The following is a 20,782-nucleotide window of genomic DNA, read 5'->3' on the forward strand; positions in this document are numbered from 1 at the left end:
TTATCAACATCTTTTCCATGAACTCATGGAATCTCAGAAATTATCTAGTCCAGCCCCCTTTTTACTTGGTGGTTCGGAATTTTCTTTGACATGTCCAGTAAAGAGCAGGTTGTTCTCCTGTAGGGTAGCCCAGTTCATTTCAGGCTGAAATTTTCTTCTACAATATATATCCTTTGGTCCTGGTTCTCTCTATGGTGCCATTTATAATAAATCTACTTCTTCTTCTTCTATATGAAGGTCCTTAGAAGTGGCTCATAGCGGACTTGGGGCAAGGCTTTGTAACTCCCTTTTCTACATGGGAAGTACCCAGTGAATCTCCATGGAGCCAGGATCAGGAAGAGCACCATGAACAGGAGTTCACTGCTGGCGTTCATGAGTATGTTATGTACTGGGGGCAGCTCCTGATCTGGTGAACAACTTCAGCGCCTTCCACTGCCCTACTCTGTACAGTTTACACATCAGTAGAGAACCCATCCTCGGAAGGAAAGAGAGAAATAATTTCCAAGGTTGGGTCTTGGGAAGTGGAGACGTAGAAGGATTGGCAACCCCACGGACAGCATCCCTCAGCAATGGTGCTTGCCCGGGCTCTGTAACACTCCGAGTGGTGCCGTAGAACAGTGCTTTGCACACTTGAGTGTGCATGGACGGGGTCTGGGAGTTTACCTGCCTGACAAGCTCCTGGATGATACTAGTGTTGCTGGTCTGTGGACCACACATGAAATAGTGGGGTTGTTGAGGACACTGGACTCATAGTGTGAGGTGGTGGAGAGTTTGGGACTAGAAAGGTCAAAACACAGAAACTGCCAAGGTCCTCTTTTCTCTGCTCCTCCTCTTTTAACTAAAGAATCAAAGGCTCTGTGATACTAGAAAAGTAAAGCTTCTTTCATAGATTCATTCTAGAGGAATCTCTGGTGCTCACACATAAGCTAGTCAGACAGATTGCAGGGGGTTGGCAGCACCCAGGTCCCCTGGGCTGTAGCAGGTTGTATGAACAGACTTGAGAAGTTTTGTCGTCTGTCCTCGGGAGTGCAGACAGGCATTTCTGAATGCTAACAGAGCATTCACTGCCAAAGGATGTTAGAAATTTCCCAAGGCAAAGCTGCTTCTCACAGTGAACTGTTGGGAACAGGACAGGAGTGATGTCGGGAAAACAGTGATTACTTTTAGAGTGCTTGGTGAAGCTCCTATACTACACTCCAAGTGTTGGCTGTGTGAACTTGGTAGAACACAGATAGAGGTCACTGGTACTGCTTGTGGCAATTGACCACCCCCTCCCCCTCTGCAGCTGTATTGGCACAGATGAGCCCAGGGCCAGAGTAGTCCACATGCCTGGGTATCTATGCTTCCTCCCTCCCTCCCCCACAGAACAGAAAGAAAGAGTGACTGCCATAAGGCATCATAAAGATTTGATTCACTCCTTTCTACTAGGGGAACTTGGGACCTTCCTTATGATGCCTGAACCCTGATGGGAAGATGATCTTGAGGGAAAAGAAGTGGGATGTTAAATGGTACAAGTGACACTTCATTTAAGAGGGATAAAGTGTGCATGTTCTTGCAGTCTCCAAAGCACTGAGAGCAAGCTAGTGAAGACTAGAGCTTACACCAACCAGAAGCTTCACAAGCACATCACAGCCCTGCATGCAAAGGGTTAGTAAGAAACTTGGGTGTGGGAAGTAGTTGTGTGTAGGGCCAGAGAGCTAAGGAAAATCCTAGAATGGACTTGAAAAATGGAAATTCCTATATTTCATCATCACATGCCCTGCTCAGCCTCTTTTCTAAATGGGCCTCAGTGGTCTAATATGTGCCCCACATGAGACCAAACAGAATCATAGTGTACAAAACAGGAAGGTAGGTGACTGATAGTATTTAAGTAGATCTTTGCTGCTGGTGGCTTTACCATTATCCTTAAGAACATCATCTTTGGCAAAGTTAAAAGTGTTGAAACTAGGATTTGACCTAGAGCCAATCATTTGCCAACTTTAATGGGCACACTGACTTAAGAATTTTTGCTTCGGGTGGTGACAGCTTCATGATTATTGCCCTTTTGGGCCGTGGATGTCAGATCCTCAGTCAATGATGTTAGTTAAAGTTCTCGGAGGGCAACAGTATAGTAACTAAGGTGTCAGATCTATAAATTTACCCCATCTGTGAGCTTGACAGCTTTTGATTCCTCATTGATACTTAATAATGAAATTACTAGAAGGAGAGCTGCCTGTGACCTCACTTGACTGTTCTTAACGCTAAGTGTTGAGCGTACACTACTGGTTTTAGGGGTGGTTTTGTGTGTGTGTGTGCGTGTGTGCGTGTGCACGCGCACATGCACAGTGCACAGTGTCATGGGGGTGCTTTGTGGTTCACAGCCAGATAAGACTGGACAGGCCAGGAGAGCTATGACCCTTGGAAAGGTTGGGGTTGATGGGCTTGGGAGGAGACACTGGGGACGAAGACCAAGCAAGAGGTGATCATGTCCAGAGAATCTGGCTGATAAATATTGAGGCTGGCGGGAGGACACGAGCAAAATATTGGGACTGAGTATTTGTGGCCAAAACATGAGTTTTTCTGTATTCTCAGAAGTGATTCGTGAGTTCATCTTTCATGCCTTGTTTCTCATATCTGGTCTCTGCATATCCCATCATTCTGCTGTTGTTGGCCTAAGACTGAAACTTGTAGTCAGTGCAGTAGTAACACATCACAGATAAAAGTGCCTTACCATTGATAACTCAGAATCAATAAAATATTTCATCATTAACTGATTATTTAAGCTTATCTCTGAGCCTTATAGATAATAAAAACTGAAGTTTAAGACTACAGGCTTCCTGGCCAGGTGGGGTGGCTCACGCCTATAATCCTAGCACTCTGAGAGGCCGAGGCGGGCAGATCACTCAAGGTCAAAAGTTCGAAACCAGCCTGAGCAAGACTCCGTCTCTACTAAAAATAGAAAGAAATTAATTGGCCAACTAAAAATATATATATATAGAAAAAATTAGCTGGGCATGGTGGTGCATGCCTGTAGTCCCAGCTGCTTGGGAGGCTAAGACAGAAAGATTGCTTGAGCCCAGGAGTTTGAGGTTGCTGTGAGCTAGGCTGATGCCAGGGCACTCTAGCCTAAGCAACACAGTGAGACTCTGTCTCAAAAAAAAAAAAAAAACTACAGGCTTCCTGACTGCCAGTTCCGTCTTTTTTTTCTTCTTCCTCCTCCTCCTACACCCTACCCAAGGCTGTGGGATAACATTTTTTCTTCTGTACTGTGTTCTATATCCTTAGGCACCAGCTCCAGGAAGGCAGGGACTGTTGCTCCCCATCCTCAGGGCCTAGCTCAGTGCCAGGCATATGAAATGGCATAATTAATCTTTTCCTTATATGAAGTATGTGACCTTGACATCGTTGGGTTTTTAAAGACTTTTTTAAGGCTCTCATCCCCAATAGATCCCCAATAGATCACAGCCTATTTCTCTCATTCTATGAATAATTTTAGTTCTTCATCTGCATGGTCTTTCATTGCTCTTATTTACTTACTAAAGACTGCAAAAGAAATAAAATGTTCACAAGCCAAGGTTGACCTTTAAAGGTTCTTTGTTCTGTAGGCCGAAGCCATTCAGATGGCCTCCAGTCTCCACAGGCAAGACTATGGTTGATTTTTGGGTCCTGAGGCATCATGGGCATATGCATGAGGATTGATGCTTTTTGTTATGGTTAGGAGGCATAAACTTGAAACAAGTTTAAGTACACTCAACTGCAGCATGTTGCTTTTTCTTTAATCCCTAGCAGATTAACCCCTATCGTGGGCTAATCTGCTAAACTAGATGATAGCCAAACTAGCTCCACTAATAACAGCAGCCTCTAATCTGCTGGACTTCACACAGCTTTCCCAGTGGGCTGCTGGTGTTTTGGCACATGCAATGGCTATTTTTTCCTATTTAGGATTTTGCTTTTCATAGGAACCCTGGAGGCCCTCAGAGGCTTGTGATACACACTGTAGCCCAGAGCTCAGCCTCCCAGATGGTAATTAATGTTTACATAACATGACAAGCACAAAATGGAATCTCTTTGAGCCCTGCCAAGCACCCATCATTCCCGTGATCTCCCACTCTTGCAGTGTTTGAAAATTAATTTGCCTTGAACAAACAGTGGGTTTTCCTCAATTTATTTGTACAGTTTCAGTGACCGGGAAGAAGAGCTGCAAGACTGAATGTCATCCTTCCATTCGTTCAAGTAATTGAATCTGCTAATGGAACAAACTGGTCTCTGTTTAATGATTTGAAGAAAAGAGGGAGAGAAGGAAAATAAAGAGAGGTATATATCAGAGAAGGTGGACTTTTTCTGCAAAACACCATTGGAATGTGGAGTATTGGAGATAGAATCTAAAAGTTGGGGGGGAAGTAAAAGTATTGCTATGTTATTAATAATTCAGTAGTGCAGTTTGTGTTTTAATAAGTTACATGCAAAATGTTCAGTCTTTGCTTAAAAAGACTTTGTTTGTGGTAACAGAGAAGTGAAGGTGTTTGAATAATGGACGCTGCTACTAGCTTGAGATAATTACATGCTGATTCACAGAAATTTAATGCTTCCATGTTTCTGGACTTCTCAGTGTTGAACATTTCAGTCCTTTATTAACGTTCCCATTGTAATTTAAAGTGTGGGTGGTTTTTCTTGTTTGGCTGCAACCTTCAGTCCTGTGTAGCGAGGTCTTTGTGGCTCTGTCATTTGCACAGATAAGCAGTAAAGTTAACTAGAAGATGGAATAATGTAAAAATAGGACACGTCCATTTCTGGGTGAGATCGATCAGACATTCAGAAAGATATAGATGGATGGATGAGTGAGTGGATATGTTGCCTAACAGCTAGTGCCCCACATGGTTTTTGATGTCTTTAAGACTTGTTTAGGTTTGCTGCAATAATGACCTTGTAGTGAGTTAGCTCTATTAGGATTCTCTAAACTAATGTAAAGATGCATAAAGACTAGAAGTACAGAAGCTGTGCCTGGGAAGAGTTTTGTTTTTTGCTTCTACCTCTCCTCCTCCTTCTCCTCCATCATCAATGTTCACCATTTCCTTTCTGCTCAAATACACCCAGGTAGAACAAGTTACAAAGACTGAAGAATAGATGGAAGGCTTAATGCACACTATTTCCTATCCTCATTTTTCAGAGGCAAATATTCATCTGTCCTTCTGGGGAGGAGAATTTAAAAAATCTATTCAGTAGGTGGGGCAATTTAAAAAGACTTGAACGTGCCAGACTTTTGTACCTGTGTGTAACCAAAAAAAAAAAAAACCATAAGACTTGAACAGTTACTTTCCCAGTTGACTTCTTCTGATAGTGGAGATAAATTCATGAGTACCTCATTTTAAAATATAACATCCCTATTTTTTTTCACAGTAATAATATATATTCATTATAGAAAATTAAGAAAAGCACAGATAAAAACATTAAAGTCAATATTTATTTTGGATAATGGGTTTGCAATTAACATTTTGATGTATATCTTTCGAATCTTTTTTCGGTGCATACATGTGCACATTTATGCAGATAATTTTTAGTGTTGAGATCATATTGATAATAATGTGCTTTCTTTTATTTAACAGGAATTTTGTCTTGGTGTTTTTCATGACATTAATTCTTTATAATAGTTTTGGGAACATTGATTGATCACTTATTATGTGCTGTACATTGTGGAAAGTCCTTTACATGACTTAAATCATTTCCACAACAACCCTTTTAGGTAGTTACTGCATTTGTGCTGTAAGTTATTGGACTTCTAGAAGCATAGTAGTTCATCATAGGGACATAATACATAAAATCTCAACCCTACTGGATGCAGTGCCCCTTTTGTATAATATAAGAAATATTTTATGACACTCATTTTTTACTTTCTGGAATGAAATATATAGTTAATATACCCATCTATGCACATAATTTTAAAATGTATATAAAGCTCTAATGAAATATAAAAGAGAAATAAGTGGAAAGTCATAATATGCTTTAAGTACGTAAATGCTTATTTACATTAAAAGGCAATGAAATAGTCAGATGGTTTTGAATCTCTCTCTATAGAATGGTATATAATACTGCTGCTACAAATGCAAACTCATACAAATATGTAATGATGGCAGTTCAGACACCAGGAGCAGCCTTCCCATTGATAACATAATTTTCCCAATTAGAGAACAACTCTTGGTTAAAACCCAGGTATAACAAAGTATGATAGTTGAATTCCTGGAAAATTCAGTGTATGTTCAAACCATGCAAAAAATTACTTTGTGTTTATATACCAAAACAGATGTAAGCTCTGGGTTTTTCAGCTGCACAAATGTCCATTGGGATTTAGAAAGTGAGTTGAGCTATTGTGTAGGATTGATCCTGACATAGCAGTGGATCTAATATCCCTAAGAGATCTAATATCCCTAAGAGCCACCAATACCTTCCAGTCATTGTGACAGCCAGGGGGTGGTATCCTCTGAGAACTACCTCTTACAGGACTTGGACTTATTTTTCTCTTTTTTTGCATAATAAAACATCTTGAAAGAAAGCACTTTTTGGAATACATTTCTGAAAGTTTACAGGCCCTATAATTTTCTTCTAAGATTTGTTCCCAAAGTATTATGATTTTTGTTATTATAAAGGAGATTCTTTTAAAATTTTATTTTCTGACTGTTGCTGGCATATAGAAAAGCTACTGTTTGTGGGTTTTATTTGGATACCTTATTGAGCTCTCTTAGTCTAATATTTTTTTAGCAGTTGTCAATATTTTGTAGCTAGGCAATTATATTTTTTGTAAATATTTTTCCTCTCCCTTTTGTTGTATAATGTTTGCAATTGGTTTTCAATTTAGATGACAGGAATAATTTGTTTCTTGATGGTTTAGTCGACACTGTCTATGACACAGGTACCTTTTTGGGTGGAGGTAAAGGTGTAGATGATTGAGTACTTTTTCAGATTATTGTAATGATCTTTTGTTTTAGTCAGTTTTAGTAATTTCTTCATAAAAGTCATTTTATTTTCAGATTTATTATAAATTTACACCTTACATTTTCTTATTTTTATGCGCATCCACACCTACAACTTCTAGTTCCCTGTTTATCCCTGTTGTCACTCCTCCCCAAGCCCGCAAACAGGTAACCACAGTTAGTGGTTTCTTAGGTATTCTTCCAGACCTGCTTTACACATAAAATAAAATGAATATATGTTATTTCTCTCCATTTTTCACAAAAGGTAACATATGCTACACATTGTACATTCAGCATTCATTTTCACAGCTACAGTATTTTCCATTGCAAATATGTATTTTCCATTACCAAATATGTCTGACCAGTCCCCCAGTGATTACATGTGGGTTGTTTCCCAACTTTCAGTTCAGACTATGGTGGTGTTTCACTGGGTTTGTAGACTAAACCCTCACATACCAGATTGAGGGAAGGCCACTTGTTATGTTGCTAAGTGTTGCCAAATTGCCCTCCGCAGAGGCAGTAGAGTTTGCATTCAACTGGTAAAGAAGGAAAAGGGCCCATTCTCCCCAGGGAACTTATATCAAATCTGTATCAAAATCAAATAAATTTTTCCTAATCTAATCAGAAATTCTAAAAAAATTATTGTTTGAGCCAAGTTTATTGAAACTTCTTTTATTTTTACATATTTAGGGGGTATAGTGGTGATATCTGGGCTTGAAGTGTACCCATCACCTGAAAAGTGTACATTATACCCAGTAGGTAATTTTTCTACTCTCACTTCTCTCCCACCTTTGGCATTTCCTTCAATGTCTATTTTTCCATTCTGTATGACCACACGTACCCACAACTTAGCTCCCACTTTTAAGTGAGAACGTGGTTTTTGATTTTCCCTTCCTAAGTTACTTTGCTTAGGATAACAGCCTCCATTTCCATCCCATGTTGCTGCAAAAGACATTTCATTCTTTTTTGTGGCTGAGTAGTAATATGTATATACCACATTTTCTTTATTCACTCATTGGTTGATGAACAGTTAATTAATTCCATATCTTTGCTATTGTGAATTGTATTGCAACAAACATACTAGCGCAGGTATCCTTTTGATATAATGACTTCTTTTCCTTTGGGTAGATACCCAGTAGTGGGATTGCTGGGTCGAATGGTAGAACTCCTTTTGGTTCTTTGAGAAATCTCTTGAAGTATAATATATATGCAAGAAATTCACCCATTTTACTGTACAGTACACAGTGTAATTGTAATTTACATTTCTTTTATTATAAGCACGATGTGTTATTTTTATAATCACAAGAAGATTTTTAAACCCCAAAATGTAATGAATACAATGTTTAAATAAGACTATCCAATTTGCACATTCTTATTTCTTTCACACTCAGCAAATTTCACCCTTTTTTCATCCTTTGGCAAATTCAGAGCACACAGTGCAACACAAAATGATTTTTCAAAATGTGTTCCTGCCAATTTTGGAGAAGCACAGCAAGACAAATTGACTGTCAAGATGGAAAAGCTTAACTGGGAAGATACATTTATTGAATAATTGAAAGGAAGAGGAAATGCATTACTGATTAGCCATAAAAATGCACGACGCCTAATCTGTGCCTCAAGAGACATGTAAATGGGGAGTCATAAAACTCTATCAGCCCCCAAAGTTCTTAGCAGCCCTCAAACCTGTCACTGCCTTGCTTACAGGTTGTAGTACCAGAGCCCCAGTGGACTGATGGGCTTTCAGGGTTAGCTAGAGTGTGGTGTTCTAGCTACTCTTTGTAGCTTTTCTAACCCTTTATACCTTAAGGGCAGTGTAGTTAAGTGTTTTAACTGAATCCTGGATTTACCATTACCTGCTCTGTTTTCGGATTTTTGCTTTTTGGGGGGCAACATAGTGTAAATTGGAGAAAAGGCAAGTGATGGTGGCAGCGTTGGGACTTGAACTCAAACGACCTCCAGGAAACAAGTTCCTTAACTTTTCTGGGCTTATTCCCCATCTAGTGAGAGAGGGTTGGACAAGATCTTGCTACTCAAAGTAGGCTGCAAGGTTCAGAACATCGGCATTACCTGGGCGATGCTCAGAAAGGCAGATTCTGGGGCTCCTATCCCAGAGTTATTGAATCCAAATCTGAATTTTAATGAAGTCTTCAGGTGATTTGTTGCACATTAAAGTTTGAGAAGTGCTGGGGTGGGTTCCTGGATTCTGGTCCCATTTCAAAAGTCTGTGCCTTTTAGGTTCCTTCGGTTGTTAATCACAGATGGTTCTGTGTAGATTTGCAGGATTCACTGGAAAATTTTGGTCTTCCCTGTAGCTCTCCTTGCTTGTCAGTGATGGTGGTGACTGCCACAGTCTTCTCATACTCCAGCTGTGGGTAGGTCAGGACTGAGACAGTGGGGCATCACAGAGGTAAGAAAGGCAGCTCCACTGGCCTGCATGGGCCTTGTGAAGGGAGCCAAAGCCTGCAGGATGCCTCCTGCAAACCTGCCTGTGTTGTCCAAACTCATTAAATAACAAGGTTGAAATAGAGTGAAGCTAGATACATGTGGTACTTTACCTATGTGTTTCTAATGGGCTTCCTTACTGGTGTAAGTTCAGATGATATCCTCTGGGTGGTGCCCTTTGGGAAAGGAAGCTTTCTTTTATAAAATGAGGGAAAAACTTTTGTTTGGACGTTGATTTTGGAGAGAGTTTGAATGTAAATTTACCAAGATAGAAAATATTTATTGATTGGTTTATTCTTCACCAGCCCAGTCCAGGGAGAACAGAGGGAATACAAAAGAATAAAATGTGTCCTGCCGTTGTATCAAACATAATAATCCTAAATTAGCTGTCAGCATGGGAAGAGTCCCTGCTCATGTGCACAGAACTTCTCATTGAGTAGGAAGCACGTGACGTTCAGTGCATTTGTGTAATCGCCTGCTGTGGAAATTGTTATGAAAGAAAAATATGGAAAATTTTGTGGAAAAGCTTTGAGAGAGCTACAGACACAGATCCCCTCGCTGTGGTCTCCAAATAAAGGTTCTCCTTCCTCATCTGGGAACTCTTCTGGCTGGATGGGGTCTAAGCCACAATAAGGGGCTTGATGTTCTCTTTCACCCCTGAAATTAGAAACTAAAGTTTTATGAACCTTTATCATAAGCCAAACTCTTCCTAGAAATTTTCCTAAGACAACATCGGACAGAACTATATGTGAGTAGGATGTCAGGAGTCTAGAGTTACTTTTCATGGGGGCCTGAGAATGGGTGCTTTGTCTTTTTGTACCTGAAACGTGTAAAGGAAGCAGATTTCTGTCCATTGTGTCGGTATTGCAGTTCCAGGCTGGTCTGTAAGGCTTGAAGATAGCCAAGTTGATGTTAGCCAAAAATGTGCTTTGTTTATAAACCCAGGGTTTGTTTCTGCTTTTGTGCATGTTACTGGTTTGATCTGTTTTACCAAAGAACAGTGAAAAGAATGAATTGCTTTGATGCACATTCCAGGGAAGAGAAATGACAAACAAGTGTGTACACACAGAGTACATAAACAGAAATATATAAGCCAGGCACAGTGACACACACATGTCATCCCAGCTACTCAGGAGGCTGAGTCAGGAGGCTCACTTGAGCTGAGAAATTCAAGACTACAGTGAGCTATACTCACACTATGAGTAGCTGCTACACTCTAGCCTGGTCAACATAGTAAGATCCCCTTATCTGAAATAAATAAATAATAATTTTTTTAAAAAACCAGAAATACATAAAAACAAGAAGAATTCCACATATTTTATACACTTATTACAGTAAGACAGGAAAGAAAGTTACCCTCATTTGGGAGAATATTGTAATTTATTCTCTATTTCTAAACTGTGTAGTAATAAAAGAAAAGGATGCATTATTTTACCATAAAAATGTACACAAGAGTACTTCTAAGTGGAGCTTTTTTAAAAAAATTTAATGCTATATTGGTTTTTTATTATTTTGTTTGAGAATTTTATGGAATTTGCCTTAGAGGGTAATCAAATAAGCCATTATACTACATGTGGCATGTAGATCTTTTGACCTTTGGAGGAAATCATATCTTTTAATTCATACAGGAACATACGTTTTCTATATTTCTTTCATGATTGTAGCATTTTCCAACCAGGCTTAGTCTCAATGTCCAGCATTCACACACACCCCTTGACCTCAGTTGGGTGGGGACCCTCACGTGGTCCAAGGGAAAACCCTTAAAAGCTCTAGTGAGTTGGTTGAAACAAACATGGTTTCAGGTCATATTGGCACCTTTGATCTCACATGTTGCTGGGACTGGCTGGTGAGAATCGGGAAGCCTGCCTTTTGACCATTAGCACTTGCTAAACAAAAAATTATCTGTAAATGTCAAATGTGTCTCTTTGAGCAAAGTGGAAAGGAGGGAGGAAGAGAAGGCCAAGAAAAAACATCTATGTGTCATTAAATAACATTTGCTTCATTTGCTTTTGAAACATTCTCTTTTGTATGTTCAAGGCCTATATTTGGTTTAAAAGGGAAAAATCAACTTGTCAGCTATTGTATCTTAATTATGAGCCAAAAAAGACTGCACAGATTAAGGAAAACATTCATTTTCAGAAAGTGGCCTGGCTGCTTTCTTGAATGCAACCTCCTCTGTCTAGTTGGCCTTTCTCTCCCTCCACCCCTCCCTCAGGGACAATGGCTGCTCCCCATCTGCCATGGACCCCATTCCAGCATGGCATACCTGCACATGGTGTAGACAGGACAAGGCAGGACAGCTGGCGCCGGTGGTGGTGGTGTTGGGACTGTGTCATTCCACACTCACGTTGCCTGTGGCTTTGTCTTTGCTCTCCCCTATGCAGATCCGGAGTTAGGTGTTGGTGCGCTACCTGAACATGACAGCCAGGATGCGGGGCCAATTGTCCCCAAGATATCGGGTCTAGAGAGGAGCCAGGAGAAGAGCCAGGACTGTTGCAAAGAACCGATCTTTGAGCCTGTGGTGCTTAAGGACGCCTGCCCTCAGGTCACGCAGCCGATATCCCAGCCCCAGGTGGAGCCCCAGCTTCGAGCTCCTTCTCCGGACCCTGACTTGGCACCTCGCACAGAGGCCCTGCCTCAGCCCCCACCTCCGAGTGCACAGCCGCCACAGGGCCCCCCAGAGGCCCAGCTCCAGCCCGCCCCGCAGCCGCAGGTGCAGAGGCCACCCAGGCCACAGTCCCCTACCCAGCTGCTCCATCAGAATCTCCCATCCGTGCAGGCCCACCCCTCGTCTCAGAGCCTCTCCCAGCCACTGTCAGCCTACAACAGCAGTAGCTTAAGCCTCAACAGTTTAAGGTGAGCCAGCCTGCTCTTTTGCCTTTTGCCATCTTCCTTGGGACAGGCAGGTAGTAGTGGGTAAGGGATTCCTAAGGAGACTGGAGTTGCCTTGTTGAAAACATACCATTTTTCTCTGAGGCCAAAGACAGGGAAAGGGGCTGTTAGGTGAGGCTCCAGTCCCATGAGAAAGGACAGGTTGGGCTGGGTAGTGAGGACATTGTAAAGAACCAAAATATCTACAGAGACTCCTGAGAGAGGGAAGGCAGGAAGGAGAAAAGTGCTTAAGAAATAGAGTTGGAGGCTCTGGCCAGGGAGCCCCACCACCAGTGGGAGGCGGGAATTGAAGCTAGAAGTACATCAGAGATCACTGAATGTTAAGAGGTTCTTAGGAGGGAGGCTCTTAGTCCCTGAGGGAAGACATTTTAAAGAAAGCTCCATCTTTCTGCAACTCCAAAGGCAGGAATATTGGGACCCAAGGAGTATTCTGATTTGAAGTTTTTCCATTGCTCCTATGTGGGTCAGAGAGGTAGTACAGAAGAAACGAGCTGTGTTTAGAGAAAGAGAGAAATTTTTGCATGGAAATCCAGACTCTCTTCTGACTTGTTTTTGCCAAGTTACAAAGGAAAGTTTTAAAAGTAGCACAGAGAAAAATGCCAAAGAAAAGTGAAGCAGAAACCCGATGTGCAGGGCCAAGTGGTGCCAGCACTTGGATGTCCCAAAGGTTCTAATTCTAACCCTGCACGTCTCGTGAGGCTTTGTGTCTGTGTTACTGTTCCTTTTGAAAACCTGTTAACTTTGGTGGTTCAGGGAGTTGCTTTTTCCTGTCTGAGACAGGGAAGGAACAGCCTTAGACACTCAGGTTCCTCCCCCAAGGGCCAGGCTCATCTCCTGCCCCCTAGGCCATGTCTATGGCCTCCAGACCATAATGGTGAAAAGAGAAGCCAGACACATGGGGTGACCTCAGATCGTGGTTTCTATTTCCTTTTTGTTAATTTTATTGGTTTATAGGCAATGTAGCTAGTGGAGGGTGAGAAGGGTGGGGACTTCATAGGGGCAGAGATGATAATCTGGCCCTGACTTTTAGGCAGAATCAGTTGTCACAGTGACATGTCCCCCGGCTCTGTCATAGTGATGGGAAGGTTCACAGGAGCCCTAATTCAGAAAGCTGCTTGTGTACTGGGAGGATCTGTAAAGAGGAAGGGACAAGGGAGAACCTGTGGTAGCTTTGGGGAAGGAGATAAGATTTTTTTGCAGAAAATAAATTGCTCACTTCTTTTTTGTTTTGTTTTGTTTTCTTTTTTCCTTACTCCACAGCAGTAGCAGAAGCAGCACTCCAGCGAAGACTCAACCTGCCCCTCCTCACCTCTCCCACCACCCCTCCGCCTCCCCGTTCCCCCTCTCCCTGCCCAACCACAGCCCCCTGCACAGCTTCACACCCACCCTCCAGCCCCCTGCACACTCACATCACCCCAATATGTTTGCCCCTCCCACTGCTTTGCCTCCTCCACCGCCACTGACATCAGGGAGTCTGCAGGTCCCCGGACACCCGGCCGGGAGCACTTACTCAGGTAGGATGGAGGCGCCTGGGCCTGCCTACCTGTGTGCCCACTGTCCCTCGCTGGTGACATACTATCTGTGTTGTTCCCGGTGGCAGGGTTGTATTTGCTTACAATTTTCTGCTTTCTTGTATTCATCCTCAAATCCTCTGTGGGCGGAGGCTCAGCACAAATACTTGTCACCACCCAGAGTAACCTAGCACAACCCCAGGGAATCGGACACTGCCCAAAGAGAATGGGTTTGTTTGAAGCTAGGAGGTTTTTCCAACTAAGCTCACCCACTGAGCGGTAAAACACAGATGGTCTGTGCCCTGTCATCGGGACTCCCATGGGAGTGGTAAAAGCTTTCCCAGCCACCCCCCTCTGTTTCCCTGCATGATCTTAGATTGTGTCCTGTTTGAGGGATTTATTTTTGTTGAGTAGGACCCTCTACTTTCTTCTTGAGAGGAGACGATGCAGTCTTTGTGACAGTATATCTCAGAATTTCAAGGACATACCCGGGATTAGATACCAGGTCCTTTGCTTCTCACCTGTACTAATGAGGTGTCCCAATTATTGGTCCAGTGTAGCCATGATATACTGTTAATACAGAGAGCTGTAAAGCAGTAGTTGGTGCTTAAAGAGGGCACAAAAGCCCTGCTGTGTAGACAGCTGACATTTATTAGAATGCCATTGCTATTCTTTAAGCACTTAAATGTGCTCATTCCTTTAACGCCCCAGAACAGACTCACAGGGAATAGTTATTGTCCTCTTCTTACAGATGAGGAAACCAACCCACAGCTGGGTCACCTGCCATGCCCAGAGTCACTCAGCTTGCAGTAACAGAGCTGGCAATTGGGCTCTGGCTGTTGGCCTGGAGTTCTTTCAGCTCCACACATTGATAAACTGCCTGTCCCTGAAAGCTAAGACGCTAGCTAGAGAGCAGGGAGGCTGGGTCCCCATGGGCCCTTCATCTCCTGCTTCATTGGTTGTCCGCTTTGATCTCAGGGCCTTGCTGCACCCTTAGCCCCCACCTACCGTGTCCTCAGCCCTGCATTCCCCCATAGGAAGGCACTTGGATGTCCTGTTCTGAAGGAAAAGGTGTCACCGCCTCCCTTTTCTTCTTTTCCAGAGCAAGACATCTTGCGACAGGAACTGAACACACGTTTTCTGGCCTCTCAGAGTGCTGACCGCGGGGCTTCCCTCGGCCCTCCGCCCTACCTGCGGACCGAGTTCCATCAGCACCAGCACCAGCACCAACACACGCACCAGCACACGCACCAGCACACCTTCACGCCGTTCCCCCACGCCATCCCGCCCACTGCCATCATGCCGACGCCAGCACCTCCCATGGTGCGTACCCCAGGCAGAAATGTGAGGATAAGTAGAGCACGACTCTTTTCTTTATGCAGCACGGTGGGATTGGAGTGGGCAGCTGGGGCCACAGGAGACTGGGTGGGAGCGATGGCTGTTTGCTGGAGAAAAGGGACTATGTCCGACCTCAGGCAGCTCTAACTGTAGGGGCCTAACGTAGGAATGTTTTTCTAGATAGTTGTATTTAGCACTGTGGGTGGATTTTATTCTAAATGCCCTCCAAACAGTCATGTTCAGTGTTGGTAGTTAACTTCTTAAAGCTCGTTTAATTTCTTGAGCATCCTAGGGCATTATCACCAGATAAAAAATGTCTCTGCTTATGTTTTGCACTAAGTGCTGGCACAGAAATGCTTACAGAATATTGGGGGTGAGGAAGAGAGAAGGGGAGGAGGTGAGGCCTGTCGGGAGGCTTTCACATGGTTTCCCTACGCCTGCTTGTTAGCAGTGTTATATTTCTTGCATTTCATAAGACAGTGTCCCACACTGGTGTTGTGCTCTGTCAGCAAGTGGTCAGGGATGGGTCCCTGCTCTCTGTAGGACAGAACTCTACCTTGGGATAAGAGGTGCCTCTGGTGATGGCATGCCCTTGGTCTTAACTGGAGATTAGCACATGCTAGAGAACCAGTTAGGATTTTTTTTTTTAAATCAAAAACTGTAATTAAGAGTGCCATGTTAGAATGCTATCTATTCTAAGATATCTCTAGCAGTGAGTATTAGAATATTTTACTTGTTTAATTTTTAATATTTAAGGAAATACTTGATTTTAAGGCAATTAATATAGGCATTATGAGAATAAATTTGTATTCCATGATTTTTTTTTAATCTCAGAAAGGTCCTGGATGCATTCTGACTTTAAGAGGAATTTCCTTTACTCAACTGGAAAAGCTGCCTCTACTTCTTTCCCCTCCCATCCCCTATCTTGCTCAACTTAATTTTTTAAAAAATATTTTTAAAGTTTTATAAATTTTATTTCAAGGAGTATTAGTGATGAGGCCTTACAATCCAAAATCATTTTTTATGGCAAATCCAGTATTTTTTTTCCAGATGACCTATACTTCTTAACAGTTACATTTTGAAGGGCCTCGTATTATGAAAAGGAATTTTATGCTGGCCTTTGTGAACTATTTCACAAATAAATTAAATCTGACTGAGGGGTAGTTACTGAGGTAGTTATAGCACCAGTGTGGTAACATTATTTAGAAGAAACAATTATTTAGAGGGAACAATACTATACTCTTTCTGTTCAAAAGTAAGACTGCACAGCCTAGCCCAGATTGCTTGGTATTTGAGGGTATAACATACTTCAGAAGACAGCTGAATGCATGATTTTTTCTGCCCAAGTAAAGATGAAAATAGGGGGAATTCTCTGTACAAATCGGACCAAATGCTCACTTCTCTCTGATTTATCTGGATAATTACCCATTTTCTCCAGTTTAGATATTTGGTTTGTGCCAGTCTCTTATTATAGAGTAGAAAGAAAGGCATAATAGTTTGTCCAGGACCCAAATGTACCATATGGGTTTCCATTTTTGTTGGTTTCTTGTCAGGGTGACTCAGGAGCTCCAAATAGTTTATACAAATGAGGTTATTGAGTCTGATGACAGCTTAATGACAGAGAAGCTTGTTTAGGGCTATCTCCACTTAAGCAGTGAACAAAAATGCAGATTAAATAACTAGCTTTTGCTTTGATCCCTTTACAGTTTGACAAATACCCTACAAAAGTTGACCCATTCTACCGGCACAGTGTGAGTTTTATTACCATGCTACACATTTAATGTAACTGCTTTTCCATTTTTGTGCTCTTGCCACAGATCAGTAATTAACTAGCAGCCTTCCTTAATCATCTTTGCAAGAGTTCCCATTGCTCCTTGTCACTTTGGATGCTTGCTTTTGTGGCGTTTTGCTTTTGGTAAAGATGCAGTATCATCTTCTGAATCAAAAGATCATAAGCACTCCAAAGACTGCTCAGTTGAGCTTCATTGGAAGTCAGACGTGTCCTGCAAAGTGAAGTGTCTGCAGTTGAGTCATTATAGTTTCTAGAGAGTCTGAAATCACAAGATTTCAGTCATCAATTGAAATGCCATTAACAGAGAATTCCTGAAATTCAACTTGAATTATTTCCCCTAAATAGTAATAGAAAGTCCCTTGTCTTTTTGACTCACAACTCTTCAAAATGTAGATTTTCATCTGTTCTAGACATATACCTTCTTCCATGTGGCTGCTATTATTCTCCTGAGCTTGTTATGATCAAAAATTAATTTAAAAAACTCTTAAAATTGAAATGGGTGCTATTTTTTCTCTTTAAACTCAGTTTGTATTTTTAAAAAATTTATTTTCTGCAATTTTAAGAGTATATTCTGGAGCTCAAATTGATACCAACTTAAGTTACATGTTTAGTTACTTATAAGATAAGAGCTTCCTTTTCTACAAAGACCTTGAATATTTTACCATGATATTTTGATTATGGGGTGAATACTGCATCATTTTTATATGAAAATTTGCAAGTTTCTTTGCTTAGTAGTTTATTTTTTAATGAAACCAGAAAAAAAGGGAAGATTAATAATTGCTTGTCATGTTGATTCACCATCTTCAACTATTCTTGCTTTGATTTTTAAATAGTGTTAATCTTACCGTTTGAATAGAAGTGCTACTTCAATAGATCAGCAAAGACTGAATTCATTCATACTTTGAACCAGATAATTAGACACTATATTAGTTGGGAGTGTAGCTGAGAAGTGAAGACTAGAAAATATTAAAAATCAATTAAGAATTATTTACTCTAGAGGCATTCAGAAATAATATAAGGAAGGCCTCTTCAAAAAGAAATCAGAAAAGTGTATTTTAGTGACAACCCACCTCCTCAATAGGGTCCACCCTGTTCTGCTCAGTGCTTTAATATAAAAACATTTTTTAAATGGACATACAAAATTCAGTAGCCCCATGGGTTTCCTCTTTGAGTCTGTCCCATTAAAGGTACATTCTGCTCTCAGTCTATACTTTGCTGGCTTACATTAAGGAGCAGCTAACAAAATCATTCTTATGGAGTGTTTAGTGTGTTCAACAAGTGTCTCAGATTTACTTCCTAGGACCAAATGGAGTGCCTTTTTATGTACATATTTTACAGAGAGTCCTAGGTTTAAGATGGAGAATAAGCCTGGAGGCCTGAATTTTTTGAAGATTTATGTTTTTTGTTGATTTTTTTTTTAAGACAGAGTCTCACTCTGTTGCCCCGGCTAGAGTGCTGTGGCGTCAGCCTAGCTCACAGCAACCTCAGATTCCTGGGCTCGAACAATCCTTCTTCCTCAGCCTCCCAAGTAGCTGGACTACAGGCATGCACCACCATACCTGGCTGTTTTTTATGTATATTTTTAGTTGCCCAATTAATTTGTTTCTATTTATAGTAGAGACAGGTTCTCACTCTTGCTCAGGCTGGTTTCAAACTCCTGACCTGGAGCGATCCACCCACCTTGTCCTCCCAGAGTGCTAGGATTACAGGCGTAAGCCACTGCGCCAGGCCGAAGACTTATGTTTTATTACTTAGATGCTTCAGATTTTTAGTCAAGGGGAGAATAGTCAACTATATTTATATTCTAAGAGGTCAGTGACAGAATAAAGCAAAAGAAAAGTGCTAAAAACATCTAGTTTTTTCATTGTAAACATTAAAGGAAAAATGCCCACCTGGAGACAGAGTAATGGAAATTTGAGTGTGTTTTAGTGTGGCATGTATTTAATTACTCTGCTTTATACAGTGTACTGTGAGAGAGTTATTTCACATTATTAGTTATAGTGGATAATATACGAAGTACTTAGTCTCCCCTGCTTCGGGGATTAGGATGTTATAAGGGGAATTAAGATGCAATGCACTCAAGTATCTAAAACACAATTTTAATCTTAAAAGTAGTTTTAAATGAGGGCACTTGGCTTGCAATCACTGTTTAAGTGGATTTAGTTCAATATCAATTAGTCTGAAAAAGTTTGCCGCATCATTGAAGGGAGCAAAATGAAATAAAGACCAACAGAAAAAGTATGTGCTCTGAGAACAGACAGGAATGTGAAATGCGAATTTTAGTCATTGCCAAAAATAGCTAATAACATAAATGCATTATTAAGAAAATCTTCAATTATTATTGTATTTTTGACATATTACACAACCATGAGGGTGGGGTGTTACTTAAATATTAATAGGGTGGTTTGATCAAAGTAAATGGAACCAGAACAATAAAATCTCAGAAATAGGAAATTTTTAGAAGGAGGGAAAGATGTGTTTGCATTGTCTTCAGTATTGCTGTATATTTCTTTCCTCACTTGTCTCCTTTATAAACTATTGATTCAAGAAAATTCATATTCATCATTCAGAATCATTCTCCTCCCATTATTGAGTGGACTGACACTCAAGTTTGGCTTGAGTCGCCTCTAGTGAGCTTGTTCATTAAACAGCAGATATAACTGAAACTAGCCATAAGAATTTGTGCTTCAAATACCTGAAACTGGGAAACAACAAGAGTAACTTAAAACTAGATGGTTTATCCCAGACTATTTCTATGTTACTTTAATCCATCTCCTGGAAAAGTTGGCAGCTCCATTTAAAGTGTACACTGAGTCATTTTATTTTCACAAATATTTCACATTCCATATTTCATATTTAGTTGAGAAAATTAAATTGTACTCTGGAACTGCCACTTCTAGAACAGCCTAATGAAGCAAGGATTGTGAATATGTTCTCATTTCCTCAAACTATTAAAAATCTAAAAGTACTAATTGAGTTTTAATGATATAAAATCCTGGCAGTCATAAAGACTAGCCTCTTTTTCTTCCTTTTTTTTTTTTCCTTTTTCTGCCTTTTTTTTTTTTTTTCCTCTTTTCTAATTAACTTGCAATTTTCTGGGCATCTTATTTGGCTCAGCATCCCTCCTGTTTTTAAAATGCATTAAAATCTCCAACCATTTAGGACTTCTATCCGATTTAACAATTAATAATTAGAACAGCTCCCTTTCTAATGATGTCCTCATCTGGGACATCATTTGTTGGCTGATTGATTCTGAACTACTTTTAACTTTTTCAGTTAAACATTCATGGCACATCTGTGTGATCATTTCATCATGGCTTCTTGACTAATAGCATCAAACTGAGATGACTTGGCTTGCTAATATTGATGTCTTTCTATGGGAAGGGAATTTGAATATGTCACTTACCTTCTACTAAAATCTTTTTCCCCCTCCGTCTTTGGCCACAGCTCTTCCATTCCTATCCTCCTGCAGTGTCGGGCATCCCGCCTATGATTCCCCCCACTGGCCCTTTCGGTTCACTACAAGGAGCATTTCAGCCGAAGGTAAGACACCTGACAGTGAAACACATGGGCATGTTTATAAGCAGAGTCCCAGGCTAGGCGTGCAGAGGGGTTCTGCAGCCCTTACCTGCACAGCGACTGATTTGTCAGATCCCAAGTGACCGTTGCGATTAGAGTGAGGATATGCTTTTCTAGTCTATCTAGTTTTTTAACTTCAGCAAAAATTTACTTTTCCATGTGTACTACCCATGGAATCTTAGTTAGGCTAAGATAGCCTGTGCTCTTTAAAATATACAGAATATATATTTTTTCACTACTAATATTGTGGACATAAGCTTCTAGTCAGAAATTCTGGGAAATGC

At 41.0% G+C, this 20,782-nt stretch overlaps 1 protein-coding gene across 3 annotated transcripts in view; it reads left to right on the forward strand.

Moving 5' to 3' along the window:
- Nucleotides 1–20,782, forward strand: part of AUTS2 (activator of transcription and developmental regulator AUTS2) — a 1,182,161-nt gene that overhangs the window by 1,141,638 nt on the left and 19,741 nt on the right. For 2 of the 3 annotated variants that reach the window (XM_012764362.3, XM_012764369.3), the window contains 5 exons: nucleotides 11,771–12,242; nucleotides 13,539–13,792; nucleotides 14,892–15,133; nucleotides 16,834–16,878; nucleotides 20,367–20,462. In XM_012764362.3, the coding sequence (XP_012619816.2) occupies nucleotides 11,771–12,242; nucleotides 13,539–13,792; nucleotides 14,892–15,133; nucleotides 16,834–16,878; nucleotides 20,367–20,462 (1,109 nt within the window). The remainder of the gene's footprint in view (nucleotides 1–11,770; nucleotides 12,243–13,538; nucleotides 13,793–14,891; nucleotides 15,134–16,833; nucleotides 16,879–20,366; nucleotides 20,463–20,782) is intronic. The other variant, XM_012764364.3, reaches the window with a different exon arrangement.

Source organism: Microcebus murinus, chromosome 19 (genome assembly GCF_040939455.1).
Source record: "Microcebus murinus isolate Inina chromosome 19, M.murinus_Inina_mat1.0, whole genome shotgun sequence".
In the NCBI taxonomy this organism is placed as follows: Eukaryota; Metazoa; Chordata; class Mammalia; order Primates; family Cheirogaleidae; genus Microcebus; species Microcebus murinus.